The 20,000-nt window shown below is 44.9% G+C and overlaps 1 protein-coding gene and 1 non-coding gene across 2 annotated transcripts in view; both read left to right on the top strand.

The window, feature by feature from the left end:
* kitb (KIT proto-oncogene, receptor tyrosine kinase b) overlaps positions 1-20,000 on the top strand; it is a 58,806-nt gene that overhangs the window by 21,128 nt on the left and 17,678 nt on the right. Inside the window, 9 exon segments of the mRNA XM_045210696.1 lie at positions 9-148; positions 457-625; positions 1,413-1,602; positions 7,530-7,645; positions 7,864-7,978; positions 11,928-11,994; positions 11,997-12,129; positions 13,412-13,518; positions 15,316-15,441. Of these exon segments, the coding sequence (XP_045066631.1) occupies positions 9-148; positions 457-625; positions 1,413-1,602; positions 7,530-7,645; positions 7,864-7,978; positions 11,928-11,994; positions 11,997-12,129; positions 13,412-13,518; positions 15,316-15,441 (1,163 nt within the window).
* LOC121551999 lies at positions 17,375-17,540 on the top strand. The gene has a single exon (XR_005997134.2). It is a non-coding gene; the product is annotated as a U1 spliceosomal RNA (small nuclear RNA).

The following is a 20,000-nucleotide window of genomic DNA, read 5'->3' as shown; positions in this document are numbered from 1 at the left end:
CCCCCCAGTCCCTGAGCAGCCTCCAGTGATCAGTCTGTCCCAGAGAGAGAGGGTGATCCTGAGGAGAGGAGAGCAGTTTGAGATCACCTGCAGATCCTCAAACCTCAACCCTGACTTCAGCATTAAGTGGGACTTCCCTGTTGGAGCAGTGAGACTCGCTTCATACTGTCTCTCTCTCTCTATCTCTCTATCTCTCTCTCTCTCTCTCTCTCTCTCTCTCTCTCTCTCTCTCTCTCTCTCTCTCTCTCTCTCTCTCTCTCTCTCTCTCTTCATCAAAGGGAATTGGTATTATACATTACAGTACCACAGACTGGATATTGCATCATGCAACACAGTAGTATTCACACTGTTCTATTGCTTATACCAGTCCACTAACCATGACCCACCTGAGAGGACAGTATAGGGAACCCATTCATCTAAACCCTGACCTCTAACCCCTGACTGACCCGTCTGCAGCGTGCCTTCCAGGACCACACCTCCCACATCCTGTCTGGTTCCCGTGGATACCAACGCTCCGCCTCCCTCTCGATCGCCTCTGTCAACCAATCAGACGCCGGGGCATACCGATGCCACGCCCACAATGAGAGGGGCGCCACCGCCGATACCCTGCAGCTGGATGTCCGTGGTGAGTGGCTGTCTGGCTGTCTGGGTGTCTGGCTGTCTGGGTGTCTGGGTGTCTGGCTGTCTGGCTGTCTGTGTGTCTGGGTGTCTGGGTGTCTGGCTGTCTGGGTGTCTGGGTGAGTGTGTGTGTGTGTGTGTGTGTGTGTGTGAGTGTGTGTGTGTGTGTGTGTGAGTGTGTGTGTGTGTGTGTGTGAGTGTGTGTGTGTGTGTGTGTGTGTGTGTGAGTGTGTGTCTGTGTGTTTGACCCCGTCTTTTGTGTAAGTGTATGTGCGTCTGTGTGAGTCTAATGGTGTGTGTGTGTGAGAGTGTGTGTGTGTGTGTGTGTGTTTGAGTATTGCGAACACAGAACCTCAATGCTGGAATCTGTTAACCGCTATAACACTTGAAGTTGATGATAGTCTAACCCTGTGTAACCCTGTGTAACCCTGTGTAACCCTGTGTAACCCAGTGTAACCCTGTCTAACCCTGTCTAACCCAGTGTAATCCTGTCTAACCCAGTGTAATCCTGTCTAACCCTGTGTAACCCTGTCTAACCCAGTGTAACCCTGTCTAACCCAGTGTAACCCTGTCTAACCCAGTGTAATCCCTGTCTAACCCAGTGTAACCCTGTCTAACCCAGTGTAATCCTGTCTAACCCAGTATAACCCTGTCTAACCCAGTGTAATCCTGTGTAACCCTGTCTAACCCAGTGTAATCCTGTGTAACCCTGTCTAACCCAGTGTAATCCTGTCTAACCCTGTGTAACCCAGTGTAATCCTGTCTAACCCTGTGAGTGTGTTTGTTCCCTCCAGAGCGAGGCTTCATCAGTATGCTGGGTGACTCCCGGCCTAGCCAGTTTGCTGTCAGAGAAGGGGAGAGCCTAAGCCTCAGGGTAGAGTTGGAGTCCTACCCCAGACCTGGCACTCTGTCCTGGGCTTACAACGGCAAGACCCTCCACAACACCACGGAGCACGTCATCACTGTCCATCGAGACAGATACAGGTACTCTCCACAGGCAGATACCATGCTGTAGACGTATGGAACATCACCGTGTTTGCACACTGTGATGGTTCAGAGAGAAAATGTATGCCCCAGTGTAATATTTTAAATCCAAGTATTTTAATGACTAAAGTGCAGACATACAAAATTATATAAAAATAATAATTTCACTTAAAAAATACGATTATCAACTTTTTGGGGATACAAAAAAAAAATACATTAATTTGATTAAATAACACTAGTTAAGCATGACATAAAACAGTATTCAAATACATCAAATGTACAATGAACAGGGAGATAAATAGCTCTTACATTGTGTTTTACACTGTGTTTTTACATAACCTGATCCTACATCAACTACGTCAACAAGGTGTCTGAGGAGACCGTGCACAAAGTAAGAGAACAGATGAACCAACATGGAAGGGTGGAATGGGTGAAAAATGGCTAAACCAACTAGGTGTTTGTGGATGTCACAGCGAGAAGAGTTGAAGCTAGCAGTTGGTCCCTCCAAGAACAAGTTAAAGTCCAATGTTTTACATATTTTCTCTTGTTTACATTGTATTTTACATTTGGTTTTACATCAGGTCTTTTTCACAAATACAGTATTTTTGTGTCCCACATTGTCCACCTGTTAATTCTTTCACTGCAGGCGTCTCATATGCTCTCAGCTTAGCACAGTCCTCTCCCTGACCGCCTTCTGACCCTGCACCTCTCTTGACCCTATGAGAAGAAACAGGGAATGATTATTAGCAGCTCAGTTCAGAAACATTCTGGATCTCTTCATGCCCCCCAAAAATGTTCAAATCTCGATCGTACTTTTTGTTCGAAGATGAAATGTCTTTCTGTGTTGACATCTCCTTTGTATCGTTACGAGACAAACCAATCCAGACACCGTCCAATTTCCTGGCGCTGACCACTTCAAGGAGGAAGGCCTATTGATGTAGAATAACTTAAATGGTAGAATCATACATTGTTTTTTCTCTCCATGTTTTGGCCTCTTAGAATTTGATATCTCTGACTGAAGCTCGGTCAACACATGCAGGCACGCCCGTTACACAGACAAAAACACACACCGTACACTCCTGTTCCTCTTCGCTGTTTATGATCACCAGGTCCAATCCCCTCCGTTGGCAGTAAGGTCTGCTCTCATCCCAGGACTTAGTCTCAGTAGAGATGTAGTATAGACTGGAGTTGATATACTTCCACCCTTCTGAAGACAGATTAGATAGAGAGTAGAGAGCAGAAGGGTTGTCACTTGTTTGTCACAAATATAGCAAAACAAACATGACAAATTGTACAAATACAAAAAGTGATCATGAAATACAATTTTATAATACAGTGAACATTATAATAATATACCGTAGTCATATAGTTCAAGTTCATGTAATTATGATCAAATGATGATCAATAAAAAGGCAGATCACTTTCTGAAATACAAACTATCGACAAAGGAGGTTGTGAGATGGTGTGTGGTAAGATGGTGAGATGGTGAGTTGGTAGGATGGTGTGTGGTGAGATGGTGAGTTGGTAGGATGGTGTGTGGTAGGATGGTGAGTTGGTAGGATGATGTGTGGTAGGATGGTGTGTGGTAGGATGGTGAGATGGTGAGTTGGTAGGATGGTGTGTGGTAGGATGGTGAGATGGTGAGTTGGTAGGATGGTGTGTGGTAGGATGGTGAGATGGTGAGTTGGTAGGATGGTGTGTGGTAGGATGGTGAGATGGTGAGTTGGTAGGATGGTGTGTGGTAGGATGGTGAGATGGTGAGTTGGTAGGATGGTGTGTGGTAGGATGGTGAGATGGTGAGTTGGTAGGATGGTGTGTGGTGAGATGGTGAGTTGGTAGGATGGTGTGTGGTAAGATGGTGAGTTGGTAGGATGGTGTGTGGTAGGATGGTGAGATGGTGAGTTGGTAGGATGGTGTGTGGTAGGATGGTGAGATGGTGAGTTGGTAGGATGGTGTGTGGTAAGATGGTGAGTTGGTAGGATGGTGTGTGGTAGGATGTTTAGGTGTGGTGCCGAGTAAAGAGCAGAACTCACCCTGCTTTAAAATCATATTTAGAAGAACGCTGTAGTTCTCTGATTTCAGGCTCTTAATCACTTCTCTCTCTGCCGCACAGGTTTCATCATTTGACTGCTGTCTCTGTGCAATTTGATTGTGTTTCTGGGCAATCAGACTTATGATAGCCACAGTCCACCCCACTACTACCAATAGCAATAGTATGTAGTGTCTTCTGAAGTATTCAGAACCTGAGGTGGACACACAAACACACAATTGATTGTTTCAAAGCATGTAGTAATGTTGGAGGACAGTGGAAGTTGTCAAAATAGCTTTTTTATTGTTAAAAGCCTCATTTAACCAACATGATGTGATTGGTTAAATGAGTTGGAGAAATCTGAAAAATGTTTTTAACATAGACTGACTAATAACTTGTGATTTAATCACACATATTACTTTGTACTAACCAATGGAATATGTATACATGTTTAACGAGGGAATTTGATTAAGCTGCCCCGGGTTGAACTGGGCTATGGCCCGTCACACGACTGGGCGAAGCCTTTGAGGGGGGCGCGCCCCTGCTCAAATCGAATGGTAATCTTTGACGCTCAGTCATATTGTCGACAACGAAACAGCGTTCAGAAACATACAGCATCTCTTTTCCATAAAATATGTTCAAATTCTGTGGTAGCGACTGTTGAAAATGGACTCGCTCGCTTGCTACCCAGGTGGTTGTTATCCTCCATGCGACATCCTCCACGCAACAACTAGCGTCCCGTATGGGAAATTCCCTTTCGTTGGATAGCCGAGGCAGTCATTAATATTTATGAGTTAGGTGAGGTGATTGGTTGAGCCTATTGTGACGTCACAGTGATGCGCTGCAGAGCAAAAAAATAATAATTTTAATGAGTAGGTGTTCTAAAACTTTTGACTGGTAGTGTATCACAAACTGTTATTGATTTGGACACTTTCAAACTGTTTTGAGACTGGGCTATTTATAAATGTGTGTCAACAGGAAGCAACAACATAATTTATTTAAATGTAAGTTTAGAAATATAAATGGAACTTTCAACATTAATTTCCAATGGTATTGTACTTAATCAGGTAAAAACTGCTGAATGAGTCCAAAAACGTGCTTTGACTGATTGATTTGGATATACCAGAAATCACCAAAACGGGTTTGCCCTGCCTAATTTAAGTCCATGTATTGGTGTGAACCAGCGACTTTTATAGATATCGGTCCTATTATCCGTGGCATTTGAGAAAGAAAGTGATAGCTGCGTTCTAAGTCCTAGAGCAAAATCAACAGTACAAAACCAAATATATTGATCCGTTTTAAGCAAATGATCTTGTGTCGTTGACTATAAACGTTTATACTAACATCACCAATCTGAGGTAAAATTGCTTACTGTCCCCACCATGGAGAGTAGCGTAAAATACATTAATTAGATATGGCAAAATAATTCAATATCTTACTTTACGACGATAGTAAATTAAGCAAACTCACAGATATTTTCTATAATCACATTTCTCACTAGTTTAACCATTTAGACCCAATTTAACCAGGCGCTCTTGACTAGAGGCGCCGTGTGGTCTATGCAGCAGGCTGAACGTTAGACATCCCTACTATACGTTCGAGTATGTTTTACTTACCTGAGCGGTTAATTCGGTTGCACCGTGCCGGTAAGGATTCCCGGCCTCCTTCGGTGAACCAAATTGGACCATTAATGCTGCTGTAAATGGGATTCTCTAACTTCACCTCCTTCATCATCCGCCGGACCAACAGCTGTCAGTTTGGTTTTGGCCGCAGCAGTAGAAAGAGGGACGAGTTTCTGTTATCATGTCTGTTGCGCCACTTTATGTAGCAGTCCTACCGCTCTGACTATACGAGTGACACCTCGATTACCGAGAAACAAAACTACATTGACACATTTATATATAGTGCTTATGAGAAGGGCTATGGTTTCTGTGAAACGGTGCACTTTCGCTTTTGTTACTCGTCAGATATAGGTAGAGTACACGGTGCAACAAAATGCTTGATTACGGGTTCACTACTCACATCTAAGTGAATAAAACAGCACAATAAAAAAGCACAAAAATAAAAGCTCAATGAATAATAATAGGATAAGAATTTAGCAAAACTATAATACAAGAAGGCACTCAAACGAATTGAAGTGGGATATTTCCACGTGCCGGGGAATTGGAAATAGATCAAGCCAGCAACCCGCTGTATTTCTTGTAAACCACGTGATCTCTGTCTTCTATAATAGACGTATCAATAGATTCATAGAGAAACCGCAATTCCCCAAAAATACATAGACAAAAAAGACAAGGACTAATCAGTAAAAGCGGCATATATACAGAGACTTGCAAAAGTATTCATACATTTTATTGTGTTACAAAGTGGAAGAATTTGTTTATTTTATAACTAAAATATAGTCATTGTATAAGCATTCAACCCCCTGAGTCAATACATGTTAGAAACACCTTTGGCAGCGACTACAGCTGTGCATCTTTTTGGGTAAGTCTCTAAGAGCTTTACACACTTGGCAATATTAGCCCATTATTCTTTTCATAATTCTTCAAGCTCTGTCAAGATGTTGGGGATCATGACTAGACTGCAGTTTTCATGTCTTGCCATAGATTTTCAAGCAGATTTAAGTCAAAACTGTAACTTACCTGGTTAAATAAAGGTTAAATAAAAAATAAAATAAAAACTTGGCCACTCAGGAACATTCACTGTCTTCTTGGTAAGCAACTCCAGTGTAGATGTGGCCTTGTGTTGTAGGTTATTGTCCTGCTGAAAGGTGAATTCCTCTCCCAGTGTCTTGTGTAAAGCAGACTCAACCAGGTTTTCCTCTAGGATTTTTCCTGTGCTTAGCTCCATCCCGTTTCTTTTTATCCTGAAAAACTCCCCAGCAATTGCCGATGACAAGCATACCCATAACATGATGCAGCCACCACCATGCTTGAAAATAAGGAGGCAGTTAATCAGTGATGTGTTGTGTTGGATTTGCCCCAAACATGAGGCTATGCATTTAGGCCAAAAAGTGTATTCCTTTGCCGTTTCCTTTTGCAGTATTACTTTAGTACCTTGTTGCATATAAGATGCATGTTTTGGAATATTTTTATTCTGTATATTTGTATACTTCTTTTCACTCTGCCATGAATCTATGGACCTGTCCTTGACCTCTCCTCTGACTGAGTGGAGAAGGGTAGAAGCAGTAGTAGGGACTTTTATAGATCATTTTATAGGGACTTTTATAGGACATTTCTCATGCCTCAAACACCTCCCTAAACTCGGAGGAATGTATGCGCTGTGCCAACAGCCTGGGAGCCCCCCCTCTACGTCTCAATCTAAATATGTCATGGAAAATGAACTTCCACTTTCATTATAACATGCTGTTCTTATAAATCATAAACAACCACCCACCCCAAACACGGAAGCAAGCACACACACACACACACACACACACACACGTACACACGTACACACGTACACACACACATACACACACATATTTCCTGACTGTCTCTCTCTCTCTCTCTCTCTCTCTCTCTCTCTCTCTCTCTCTCTCTCTCTCTCTCTCTCTCTCTCTCTCTCTCTCTCTCTCTCTCTCTCTCTCTCTCTCTCTCTCTCTCTCTCTCTCTCTCTGTCAATTCAATTTCAATTTAAGGGCTTTATTGGCATGGGAAACATATGTTAACATTTCCAAAGCAAGTGAAGTAGATAGTAAACAAAAGTGAAATAGACAATAAATATTAACAGTAAACATTACACTCAGAAGTTCCAAAAGAATAAAGACATTTCAAATGTCATATTATGTCGATATACAGTGTTGTAACAATGTGCAAATAGTTAAAGTACAAATGGGAAAATAAATAAACATCTCTCTCTCTCTCTCTCTCTCTCTCTCTCTCTCTCTCTGTGTTAGGTACGTCAGTGAGCTGCGGTTGGTGAGGGTCCATGGGTCAGAGGGCGGGATCTACACCTTCCTAGCCAATCACGAGGACGCCTCTGTCAATCAATCATTCCCTGTCTATGTGAACAGTACGTTTTGGTCGGATAATTTTGCATGATGTGTTTTCACACCCTTTTTCACACCCTTTTGAAGGCTAACAGTAAACTCTCTCTCTCCCCCCTCTCTCTTTCTCTCGCTCTCGCTCTCTCTCTCTCACCTTTTCTCTCACTCACTGTCTCTCTCTCTCTCTTCCTTTCTCTCCCCCCGTCTCTCTCTCTCTCTCTCTCTCTCTCTCTCTCTCTCTCAGGTAAGCCCGTCATCATTTCCCAGGAGGGACCAGTTGATGGACAGGTGCGCTGCGTTGCCGCCGGTTACCCGGCCCCTAAAATCAGCTGGTTCTACTGTGAACTGCCCCACACACGGTACTTGACAATAGCACACACAGACATAGTCACTACTGTCATTGCTGAGTGTGATGCTAAATTCCATTGTCATCCCAAGGAACCCAGTAAATAACATATACAGAGAAGTGACCTAAACAGTTGTTTAAAAGCATAGTTACAATGCATAGCTAAATGCACTGTTAAAATCAAGTGCTTTGTAACACTAAAACTAGTGGCAACTGAACTGCCACCAACGCCAAGGAGAAGAAACTTTAACTTTGCTGGAGTATTGAAACACATTCATCCTGAGATGTTTTGAAACATGACATGGTCTGTTGTAACACGGCTTAATCAAGTGTTGTGCAACACCTTGCCAGGGTCTGGGAGCACTACCGGAAAAGGTTGAAAACAATATTTTGGTGTTTCAAATCCTGTCTAGTGCAAAATTAGATACCTTCTTCTGGAGGATTTTAATGTTTAACATTGATCTACAACAGATGTGTCAAACTCATTCCACAGAGGGCCGAGTGTCTGTGGGTTTTTGTTTTCTCCTTTAAATGAAGACCCAGATAACCAGGTGAGGGGAGTTCCTTACTAATCAGTAACCTAGACAACCAGGTGAGTGGAGTTCCTTACTAATCAGTAACCTAGACAACCAGGTGAGGGGAGTTCCTTACTAATCAGTAACCTAGACAACCAGGTGAGGGGAGTTCCTTACTAATCAGTAACCTAGACAACCAGGTGAGGGATTTCCTTACTAATCAGTAACCTAGTGTCACGTTCGTTGAGTACAGGATTGGACCAAGGTGCAGCGTGGAATGCATACATGTTTATTAACGAAGTTAACACACAACAAAACAACAAAAGCAACGTAACGTGAAGCTCACAATGGCTACACATAAACAAGCCAAACAAGAGTCAAGATCCCACAACATAGGTAGGCAAAATGGCTACCTAAGTATGATCCCCAATCAGAGACAACGATCGACAGCTGCCTCTGATTGGGAACCACACCCGGCCAACATAGAAATACCAAACATAGATATTAACATCACATAGATATTCACGCCCTGACCAAACCAACTAGCGAACTCTATGTCAGGGCGTGACAGTACCCCCCCCCCCCCCAAAGGTGCGGACTCCGGCCGCAAAACCTAACTCATTAGGGGAGGGTCCGGGTGGGCATTCAACCTTGGAGGCGGATCTGGCTCTGGGCCTGACATCCTCTCCCTTACTGCCTCCCCGTTGCACCCCTGGTCCGGTCTGGACCTCGGCGCGATGCTTCCCCTCTCAGTCCTCCCCGTTGCACCCCTGGTCCGGTCTGGACCTCGGCGCCATGCTTCCCCTCTCAGTCCTCCCACGATGCACCCCTGGTCCGGTCTGGACCTCGGCGCGATGCTTCCCCTCTCAGTCCTCCCCACGATGCACCAAGCCCTGTCTGGACCCTGGTGTGGGAGCCCCGAACCTGGAGAGGGGGCTGACGTCTGGTTCTGGAGTGGGGCCGCTGACCGGAGCTGAACTGGACCCCAGTGGAGCGGACTGCTCTGGCACTGGACTGGAGCAGCTGACCAGAGCTGGACTGGGCACCGGTGGAGCGGACTGCTCTGGCACCAGCCGTACCGGGCTGGGAACACGCACCACTGGTTTGGTGCGGGGAGCAGGTACGGGCCGTACCAGGCTGGGGAGGCGCACTGGTGACACAGTGCATAGAACCGGAGCAGAATATACTGGACCGTGGAGCGTACTGGAGGTCTGGAGTGTAAAGCTGGCACAACCCGTCCTGGCTGGATGCCCACTTTCGCACGACACGTGCGGGCGCTGGCACAGGACGCACTGAGCTGTGAAGGCGCACTGGCGACACAGTGCGTATCTCCGCATTACTGGGTTCCTCAATGAACACACGCTCCTTCTGTTGCCTGGCCAGCTCCTCTCTCCGTGTATCCACTAATTCCTTCTCCCTTTGGGCCTCCTGCAGCGCCTCCTTCTGAAGGGAGCTCTCCTGCTCCCTCTTCTCTAACAGCCCCCGTAATGTGGTGGCATCCTCTCTCATACTGCTGATCCGCAGGTCTTGGAGGACCTCTACAATAGCGGCCTCCTCCTCCACAGTCGGCCCTTTCACAGCCTCCTGCTGCTTCGTCGACCACCCCGCGTGCCGCCCCCCAAATGTTTTTCTTGGGGTTGCCTCTCGGGTCTCCTTTTTCGTTTCGCATTTTGGAGTCGCCGTCTTTTCTCCCTCGCTGACTCTGTTTGCTCCCAAGGAAGGCGATCCATACCATCCTGGATCTCTTCCCACGTCCATGATCCTTTTCCTTCCAGTATCTCTTGCCATGTCCAGGCTTTTTGCTTTTCCTGGCCACGCTGCTTGGTCCGTTGGTGGTGGGATCTTCTGTCACATTCGTTGAGTACAGGATTGGACCAAGGTGCAGCGTGGAATACATGTTTGTTAACGAAGTTAACACATGACAAAACAACAAAAGCAACGTAATGTGAAACTCACAATGGCTACACACAAACAAGAGTCAAGATCCCACAACATAGGTAGGCAAAATGGCTACCTAAGTATGATCCCCAATCAGAGACAACGATCGACAGCTGCCTCTGATTGGGAACCACACCCGGCCAACATAGAAATACCAAACATAGATATTAACATCACATAGATATTCACGCCCCTGACCAAACCAACTATGTCAGGCGTGACACCAGACAACCAGGTGAGGGGAGTTCCTTACTAATCAGTAACCTAGACAACCAGGTGAGGGAGTTCCTTACTAATCAGTAACCTAGACAACCAGGTGAGGGGAGTTCCTTACTAATCAGTAACCTAGACAACCAGGTGAGGGGAGTTCCTTACTAATCAGTAACCTAGACAACCAGGTGAGGGGAGTTCCTTACTAATCAGTAACCTAGACAACCAGGTGAGGGGAGTTCCGTACCCACAGACACTCGGCCCTCCGTGGAATGAGTTTGATACATGTGATTTACAGTATGTATCTGACCATTGTTGAGCACAGTGCCCAATACACCAGCAGTAACTAGAGGTTTTACAGCAGATATTGCAGGATAATGTATTTGCCTCTACCATTAAAAGTTCCATGATCCATTACACCTCAACAAGCTGCTTAATACTAATATAGAAATATACTTTTCTTCCTTTATACATGCATACAACACTGTGTCAATTCCACAGGTGGTTGGTGGCACCTTAATCGGGGAAGATGGGCTTGTGGTAATGGCTGGAGCGGAATAGTGGAATGGTATCAAGTACATCAAACACATGGTTTCCATGTGTTTGATGCCATTCCATTTACTCCATTCCAGACATTATTATGAGCCGTCCTCCCCTCAGCAGCCTCCTGTGGTCAATTCCCGCTTCCTTCTGTCCCACTTTCCCTCCTTCTCTGTCACCTCCTGTTTTTAATCTGTCTAAATAAAACATTGAAAGAATTAAGGGGAAATTCCACAACAAATATTCTCCATATTCCCTTATCATCAATCAATCATTAGCATTTCTTAACCATTTGATTGTTTGGGTGTTTCAGAGTACTTATTTTCTGTTTTAAAACACTTTCTGTGTGTTTCAACACCTCCAAACACCAGACCTCTGGTTAGGTGACATTGGGTTTCCATTTCAACACCCTCCAAACACCAGACCTCTGGTTAGGTGACATTGGGTTTCCATTTCAACACCCTCCAAACACCAGACCTCTGGTTAGGTGACATTGGGTTTCCATTTCAACACCCTCCAAACACCAGACCTCTGGTTAGGTGACATTGGGTATCTGCTTTTTTTGGCTACTTTTCATGGTTTCATTACACAATCATGGAGTCTTTCCGTGTGTACAGTGTAAGAGCATCCTAACATGTTTATTTTCCCTTTCTCAAATGTGGCTTGTTTTCATTCTTCAGGGATTGATTCAGACCTGGGACACCAGGTGAATCACTGGCCAATCAGTGACATTAATCAATGAATCAACCACTCCCCTAGGTGTTCCCACCTGACCAACGCCACCCAATGGGAGCAGCAGGAGGTTGCCACGGTACACGGTATCCAGACTCGGCCTTCGGCAGCAGCGAGGTGGAGAGCCGACTGAACGTCACGAAGGGAGACACACACACACACTACCACACGTTGGAGTGTGTGGCCACCGTGCAGGGCGAGCAGGCTTACACACTGTTCTCCATCAGCGGTGAGATATACTGTATAACACACTCATACACACACACACACACTGGACACACACACACTAGACACACACACACTGGACACACACACACTGGACACACACACACTGGACACACACACACTGGACACACACACTGGACACACACACACTGGACACACACACACTGGACACACACACTGGACACACACACATTGGACACACACACTGGACACACACACACACTGGACACACACACACTGGACACACACACACTGGACACACACACACTGGACACACACACTGGACACACACACATTGGACACACACACAGACTCAGTCTCTGTAGTGGACAGGTGTGTGTGGATGCAGGGCCAGATTGAGTGGGATTACAGAATGTTGAGTTTGCAGGTCTTGGATTAGACATGGACACTAATCTAATGTAATCTCACATAAACAGAACACTGCTGTCTCCTCTCTGTGTGGCCTGTGGGTTTGACTCTCTATGTGGCCTGTGGGTTTGACTCTCTGTGTTGGCTGTGGGTTTGACTCTCTGTGTGGCCCGTGGGTTTGACTCTCTGTGTGGCCCGTGGGTTTGACTCTCTGTGTGGCCCGTGGGTTTGACTCTCTGTGTGGCCTGTGGGTTTGACTCTGTGTGGCCCGTGGGTTTGACTCTCTGTGTGGCCTGTGGGTTTGACTCTCTGTGTGGCCCGTGGGTTTGACTCTCTGTGTGGCCCGTGGGTTTGACTCTCTGTGTGGCCTGTGGGTTTGACTCTCTGTGTGGCCTGTGGGTTTGACTGCAGCTCATACCACACCACAATAAGATACCCCACCATTTTACGCTGTTGCTACTCTCTGTTTATTATCTATGCATAGTCACTTTATTCCTACCTACATGTACATATTACCTCAATTACCTCGACTAACCGGTGCCCCCGCACATTGACTCGGTACCAGTACCCCCTGTATATAGCCTCGCTACTGTTATTTTACTGCTGCTCTTTAATTATTTGTTACTTTCATTTCGTATTATTTGATATTGTATTTTTTTGTGATTTTTGGGGGGGTATTCTTTCTTAAAACAGCATTGTTGGTTAAGGGCTTGTAAGTAAGCATTTCACTGTAAGGTCTACACCTGTTGTATTCGGCACATGTGACAAATACAATTTGATTTGATTTGATGTGTTATGTGTGTGTTCTAATGTGTGTGTGTGTGTGTGTGTGTGTGTGTGTGTGTGTGTGTGTGTGTGTGTGTGTGTGTGTGTGTGTGTGTGTGTGTGTGTGTGTGTGTGTGTGTGTGTCCATACAGAGCGCACCGTGGCCCATAAGCTCTTCACCCCTCTGCTGACTGGTGTGGTTGTTACATCTGTAATACTGAGCATCATACTGGTGGTTCTCCTCTACAAATACCTTCAGGTACTATACCCTGTTATAGACTGACTGACTGATTTACTGGCTAACTGACTGACTGGCTGGCTGACTGACTGACTGGCTAACTGGCTGACTGACTGACTGGCTAACTGACTGACTGACTGGCTAACTGGCTGACTGGATAACTGGCTAACTGACTGGCTGACTGGCTGACTGACTGGCTAACTGGCTGACTGGATAACTGGCTAACTGACTGGCTGACTGGCTGACTGACTGGCTGACTGGCTGACTGGATAACTGGCTAACTGGCTGGCTGACTGGCTGACTGGCTGACTGGCTGGCTGACTGGCTGACTGACTGGCTGACTGGCTGACTGGATAACTGGCTAACTGACTGGCTGACTGGCTGACTGACTGGCTAACTGGCTGACTAACTGGCTGTCTGACTGGCTGGCTGACTGGTAAACTGACTGGCTGGCTGACTTGCTAACTGGCTAACTGGCTGACTGGCTAACTGGCTAACTGGCTAACTGGCTAACTGGCTGACTGACTGACTGTCTGACTGGCTGACTGCTGTCTGACCGACTGGCTGACTGGCTGACTGACTGACTGTCTGACTGGCTGACTGGCTGACTGACTGACTGACTGACTGTCTGACTGGCTGACTGGCTGACTGACTGACTGGCACTGCTCTGGGACTGGCTAACTGGCTGACTGCTGTCTGACTGACTGGCTGACTGGCTGACTGTCTGACTGTCAGACTGACCGGCTGACCGACTGGCTGACTGACTGTTGTGGTTGATACAGCTGTAATATTGAGCATCATACTGGTGGTTGTCCACCTTCAGGTACTATACCCTGTTATAGACTGACTGACTGGCTGACTGGCTGACTGGCTGACTGACTGACTGGCTGACTGGCTGACTGGCTGACTGGTTGACTAACTGACTGACTGGCTGACTGGTTGACTGGCTGACTGACTGGCTGACTGACTGGCTGACTGACTGACTGGCTGACTGGCTGACTGGCTGACTGGCTGACTGACTGGCTGACTGACTGGCTGACTGGCTGGTCATCATGTTATTGATCCCCTCATGTATTATATTTTAATCATGTTCTCTAATGTATTTATTATTAATCAATATCAATAATAATTAATATCCAGGCACTCCGCATTGTGTCGTGTATAAGAACAGCCCTTAGCTGTGGTACATTGGCCATATAATACACCCCCTCGTGCCTTATTGCTTAATTATACCATAGCATTGTTGAATACTTGTTTCTGATTGGCTTGAAAGGCATTCTAGAGCATGCGTGATTTCCTTATAACGCACTGTATATCAGCACAGTAGAATTCAATGGCAAGTTCATAATTACATGTTCTATGTTTTAGCTGCTTTTTAAAACAAAAGTTGAGTTGAAAACATTTTTGGTATTGTTGAATTAGATTTTCATAATATCAAGCTAGGGCTGATGGTTTGGTTAGCTAAACTAGCAGGTCTGTTTGTTTGGTTACCACGGCAACTACTGTAGCTATCTCGTAAACTTGCTAGCTACTTCAGTGGATGTTGAACACATTTCTAGCGGCAAATGAACAAATTTCTAGTGACAAATGTGTTAAATTATAGCTATGGTATAAAAGGGAAAATCAAATCGGGGCTCTATGCATTCTCTGGAAAACAGTGCAACTCCGTGGAAGATCAGTTCAGCTAGCGCGTTGTGGAACACGCCTTTCACATCGTTCATTATTTTCGAAAGAAACGCATAGCCCCTTGTTGATTATCCCTAACTTAATCACGTTATTAAATGTATTGATCATTGACCCCCCACACCCTCCCAACAGAAGCCCAAGTTCCAGATCCAGTGGAAGGTGATTGACAGTATCCACGGCAACAACTACATCTACATCGATCCCACCCAGCTTCCCTACGACCCCAAGTGGGAGTTCCCCAGGCAGAAGCTGCGCTTTGATAAGACACACACACACACACACACGGGCACGCAAACACACACACACACACACACGGGCACGCAAACACACACACACACACGGGCACGCAACCATGCAAGCACGCACAAACACACACACTCACCAGTGTTGGGGTGGTAAAAAAAAAAAAAAGGAAAGTAGTAGATGACCAATTACTCGTTAATTCTTTCAACAGTAACTAATTACTTGACTGATTACCTCCTGGGAAAAGTCATTAGTTACAATTAAGCAATAAGGCCAGAGGGGGTGTGGTATATGGCCAATATACCACTGCTAAGAGCTGTTCTTAGCAGTTCAACGCAGAGTGCCTGGATACAGCCCTTAACCGTGGTATATTGGCCATATACCACAAAGCCCAGAGGTGCCTTATTGCTATTATAAACTGGTTACCAACGTAATTAGAGCAGTAAAAATAAATGTTGTTTAAGCTTGTTTTTCTCCAATGTTTGTAAACATTGTAAATGTAAACAAGCACTGTATAGCCTCATAACATGGTTAACACAGTCATTTTGATATCATGGATGGTCAGTCCTTGCATCCATAGCTCTGTCTATTAATCTGAGAGTGGTTACATTTCTCCAGGCCCATCCCAAAGCTTTTTACCAAAACAGAGGCGGGGCGACCGTTTTGTTATTGTTTCATCTGTGGATTTGCCCTTTAAACAGCTGCATATTATCAAGATATCAAAGTGTCACCAACAAAAAGGTAAACAATTGACCTATAGTAAATGCAGCATATGGCATTCATTTTCCACATGTAAATAGCACTTTTCAGTTGTGCTCAAAGCATGCCATTCCATGAGCGCAGCATTTATTTTTCAACTCGAATCAATGAGCCCAATCATTACATTACATTACATTTTAGTCATTTAGCAGACGCTCATCAGTCCTCCATGACAACATAAACAACAGAGCAGGGCTGGCTAATAAATCCTTAGTTTTGGGGTTATGCTCAGGTCAAAACAATTAGGCTAATCTATACTTCCATATTTCCTAATTCTATTCTTGAAGATCAAGGGGTATAGCATGTATTGGAATGACTGGACTTCTGATAGACTAAGGTTTTTAATGTAAAGATATAATTTAATCGTATTATTTTTTGTAGTAGAAAGCGGTGGGTTAGAAGAGGCCTACATAACCAACCCATTAAGTAACATGTAACATCCATATATGGCCAGCTATGGAAACTTTAACTTTGGGTTATCCTGCAATAGATGTTTTTCAGTTGGTAACATACATTATTGTCTTCTTCTAATGCATTTTTAAGAGGAAAGTAATCTAAAAGTAACTGAATATAATCAGATTACGTTACTGAGTTTGGGGAATCCGAAAGTTACGTTACTGATTGCAATTTTGGACAGGTAACTAGTAACTGTAACGGATTACATTTAGAAAGTAACCTACCCAACCCTGGTCTTGGTGTCGATGAAGTAGCAGGCTACTGTTTCTCCTCCATATCTGGGGGTCGGATGCCACCCTGTGGTCGATGGTGGCATCATATTTTACTGACCGCAGAAAACAAGCGTGAGGAAACGATGCCTACAATGTCTGGAACGATACAAATCACCAGAACTATTTGGTGTCATTCGGTTGGCTGTGTGTGCACGAACGTGGTTTCAGCATTTTGGTACATCTCTTACTTTTGTGGAATCAGACGGACAGTCATATAAATAAATAAAAAGTCAATGTATATAGAATTTCTACCGTGTTGCATGATGGGAAAATAGTCGGACAGTGATATAATCTAGTTAAACAAAATGGATCGCTTTTCCACCGCTTTGTCCGTAACTATATTCGTAAACGTCATTAAACCCTGGTCGATATGATGTGGTATTATCAGTAGTCGAAGTGGTAACCGTCAGCCAAAAACCTTTGCCCTGGAATGACTCCCCCTCTAGCAACGTGTACAACTCATACTTACCTGGCAAGGGAGATACCGTGATCAAGAAGGCGGTTCACCCAGGGTGAGGCTCAGCCATTGCACTCCGGCTGTGCTGACACCCCTGCGAATTTCCCAAATGTGGAAATCTCGATTGCATAATTTCTGGTAGTGGGGGACTGCGTTCGCGCTCTCCCCTGATCTCGTTGTTCAAAATAATATGTGGGAGCTAACGTTCACTGTGTGATGGTCCGAGTGTTTACTCTGAGTGCAATGGAGTTTGGTGTTGAGAAAGACATTTATCAGCTTTTACCTTTTCTTCCTCATCAGATGAATGGTTTTACATTTTGTCTTCTGAAAACCCCAAATATTTGTGATCTGTTATTAAAAGCACTGCTGATTATGCCTGTCATGTCCTGATAATGTATAGGCCTACTTGTTAATGGATCGTCTTGCGCCCTCTGACAGAATTTAGATTGTGTTTTATTTGCTACATAATTAAGTCATTTATAGAACAGTATGCCATTTAAGCCCACAATAAATAATAGATTACTGCTCATTGTAACAGAATGATCTAAATTAAGAGGGAGAAAATGGATTGAATGACTTGGAGAATCACATTCACTTTAAAGGTGTGCCTAAAGTTGAAATGTCCCGAATACAGATTTAGAATGTTAATTTGGTCTGCTTTGATTTTATATCGTGGGACATGGAATCGGTCTATATCACCGAGGCTCATCCACTTTGTATAGTGTATCCACCTCTCATTCCTCGACTGTGGAGTGGCCGATGACGCCATCGCCCCACCTTAAGGATCGGTAGATTTATTTGACCATTTAGGTAGATTTATTTGACCATTTAAAACACAATACAACCACACATGTGGAGAATGCATTTACGATCATCGAGAATGACACAAAAATAAGTTTGAAAACGTATTTCCATTGTGGTCCTCTTAAATGTTTTTCTAAACATAGTAGGGCTAGGATCCACATAACACAACAAAGGACAGGAGGACATTATCATAGTCTAGAGCCTTACATACTGACATGGAAAATAAACCATTCTATTGGTCCATCATTAGCCAGCTTTAGACATTCTTTCTAAATGAAGTTCTGGTCGACATGGCTTTGAGTTGCTGTGATAGTTTGTTCTTGCAAGCTTTACTCTGGAACCAAATAAGATGGATTCTGTTTTTCCAAGATGCAGAGAAAGTTTGTTATCTGAAAGCCATTTAGTGATATTGGATAACTCTGCACTAAGGATCTCTTCTACTGAGGCTTGGTTCTTCTGGGACACCAGTAGAGCGGCGTCATCTGCATACAAAAACTAATTAGGAGAGCAGGCTGATTTCATATCGTTAATGTACAGTAGGAGGAGAAGTGGGCCAAGGATCCTAATAATATATATATATATATATCAATAACTGTAATAGGAAGGGAATGATAACAAAGTAACGAAGTAACGACAACTCATCTTTGATCAGTAACTGTAATATTATTACTCGAATGACTAGTTACCGCAGAAAAAGCCATTATTACTGCAACGCGTCACCCCCCATCGCTGACACCCACAGAAACACATGCTACAAGTCATCCGGAAGCCATTATTACTGCAACGCGTCATCCCCCATCGCTGACACACACAGAAACACATGCTACAAGTCATCCGGAAGCCATTATTACTGCAACGCCTCACCCCCCATCGCTGACACCCACAGAAACACATGCTACAAGTCATCCGGAAGCCATTATTACTGCAACGCGTCACCCCCCATCGCTGACACCCACAGAAACACATGCTACAAGTCATCCGGAAGCCATTATTACTGCAACGCGTCACCCCCCATCGCTGACACACAGAAACACATGCTACAAGTCATCCGGAAGCCATTATTACTGCAACGCGTCACCCCCCATCGCTGACACACACAGAAACACATGCTACAAGTCATCCGGAAGCCATTATTACTGCAACGCGTCACCCCCCATCGCTGACACACACAGAAACACATGCTACAAGTCATCCGGAAGCCATTATCACTGCAACGCGTCACCCCCCATCGCTGACACACACAGAAACACATGCTACAAGTCATCCGGAAGCCATTATTACTGCAACGCGTCACCCCCATCGCTGACACCCACAGAAACACATGCTACAAGTCATCCGGAAGCCATTATTACTGCAACGCGTCACCCCCATCGCTGACACACACAGAAACACATGCTACAAGTCATCCGGCTGACATTATTACTGCAACGCGTCACCCCCCATCGCTGACACACACAGAAACACATGCTACAAGTCATCCGGCTGACATTATTACTGCAACGCGTCACCCCCCATCGCTGACACCCACAGAAACACATGCTACAAGTCATCCGGAAGCCATTATCACTGCAACGCGTCACCCCCCATCGCTGACACACACAGAAACACATGCTACAAGTCATCCGGCTGACATTATTACTGCAACGCGTCACCCCCCATCGCTGACACACACAGAAACACATGCTACAAGTCATCCGGAAGCCATTATCACTGCAACGCATCACCCCCCATCGCTGACACACACAGAAACACATGCTACAAGTCATCCGGAAGCCATTATCACTGCAACGCATCACCCCCCATCGCTGACACACACAGAAACACAT

This window comes from Coregonus clupeaformis, chromosome 35 (assembly GCF_020615455.1).
Source record: "Coregonus clupeaformis isolate EN_2021a chromosome 35, ASM2061545v1, whole genome shotgun sequence".
Lineage (NCBI taxonomy): Eukaryota > Metazoa > Chordata > Actinopteri > Salmoniformes > Salmonidae > Coregonus > Coregonus clupeaformis.
This window is presented reverse-complemented; position numbering and strand designations above follow the sequence as displayed.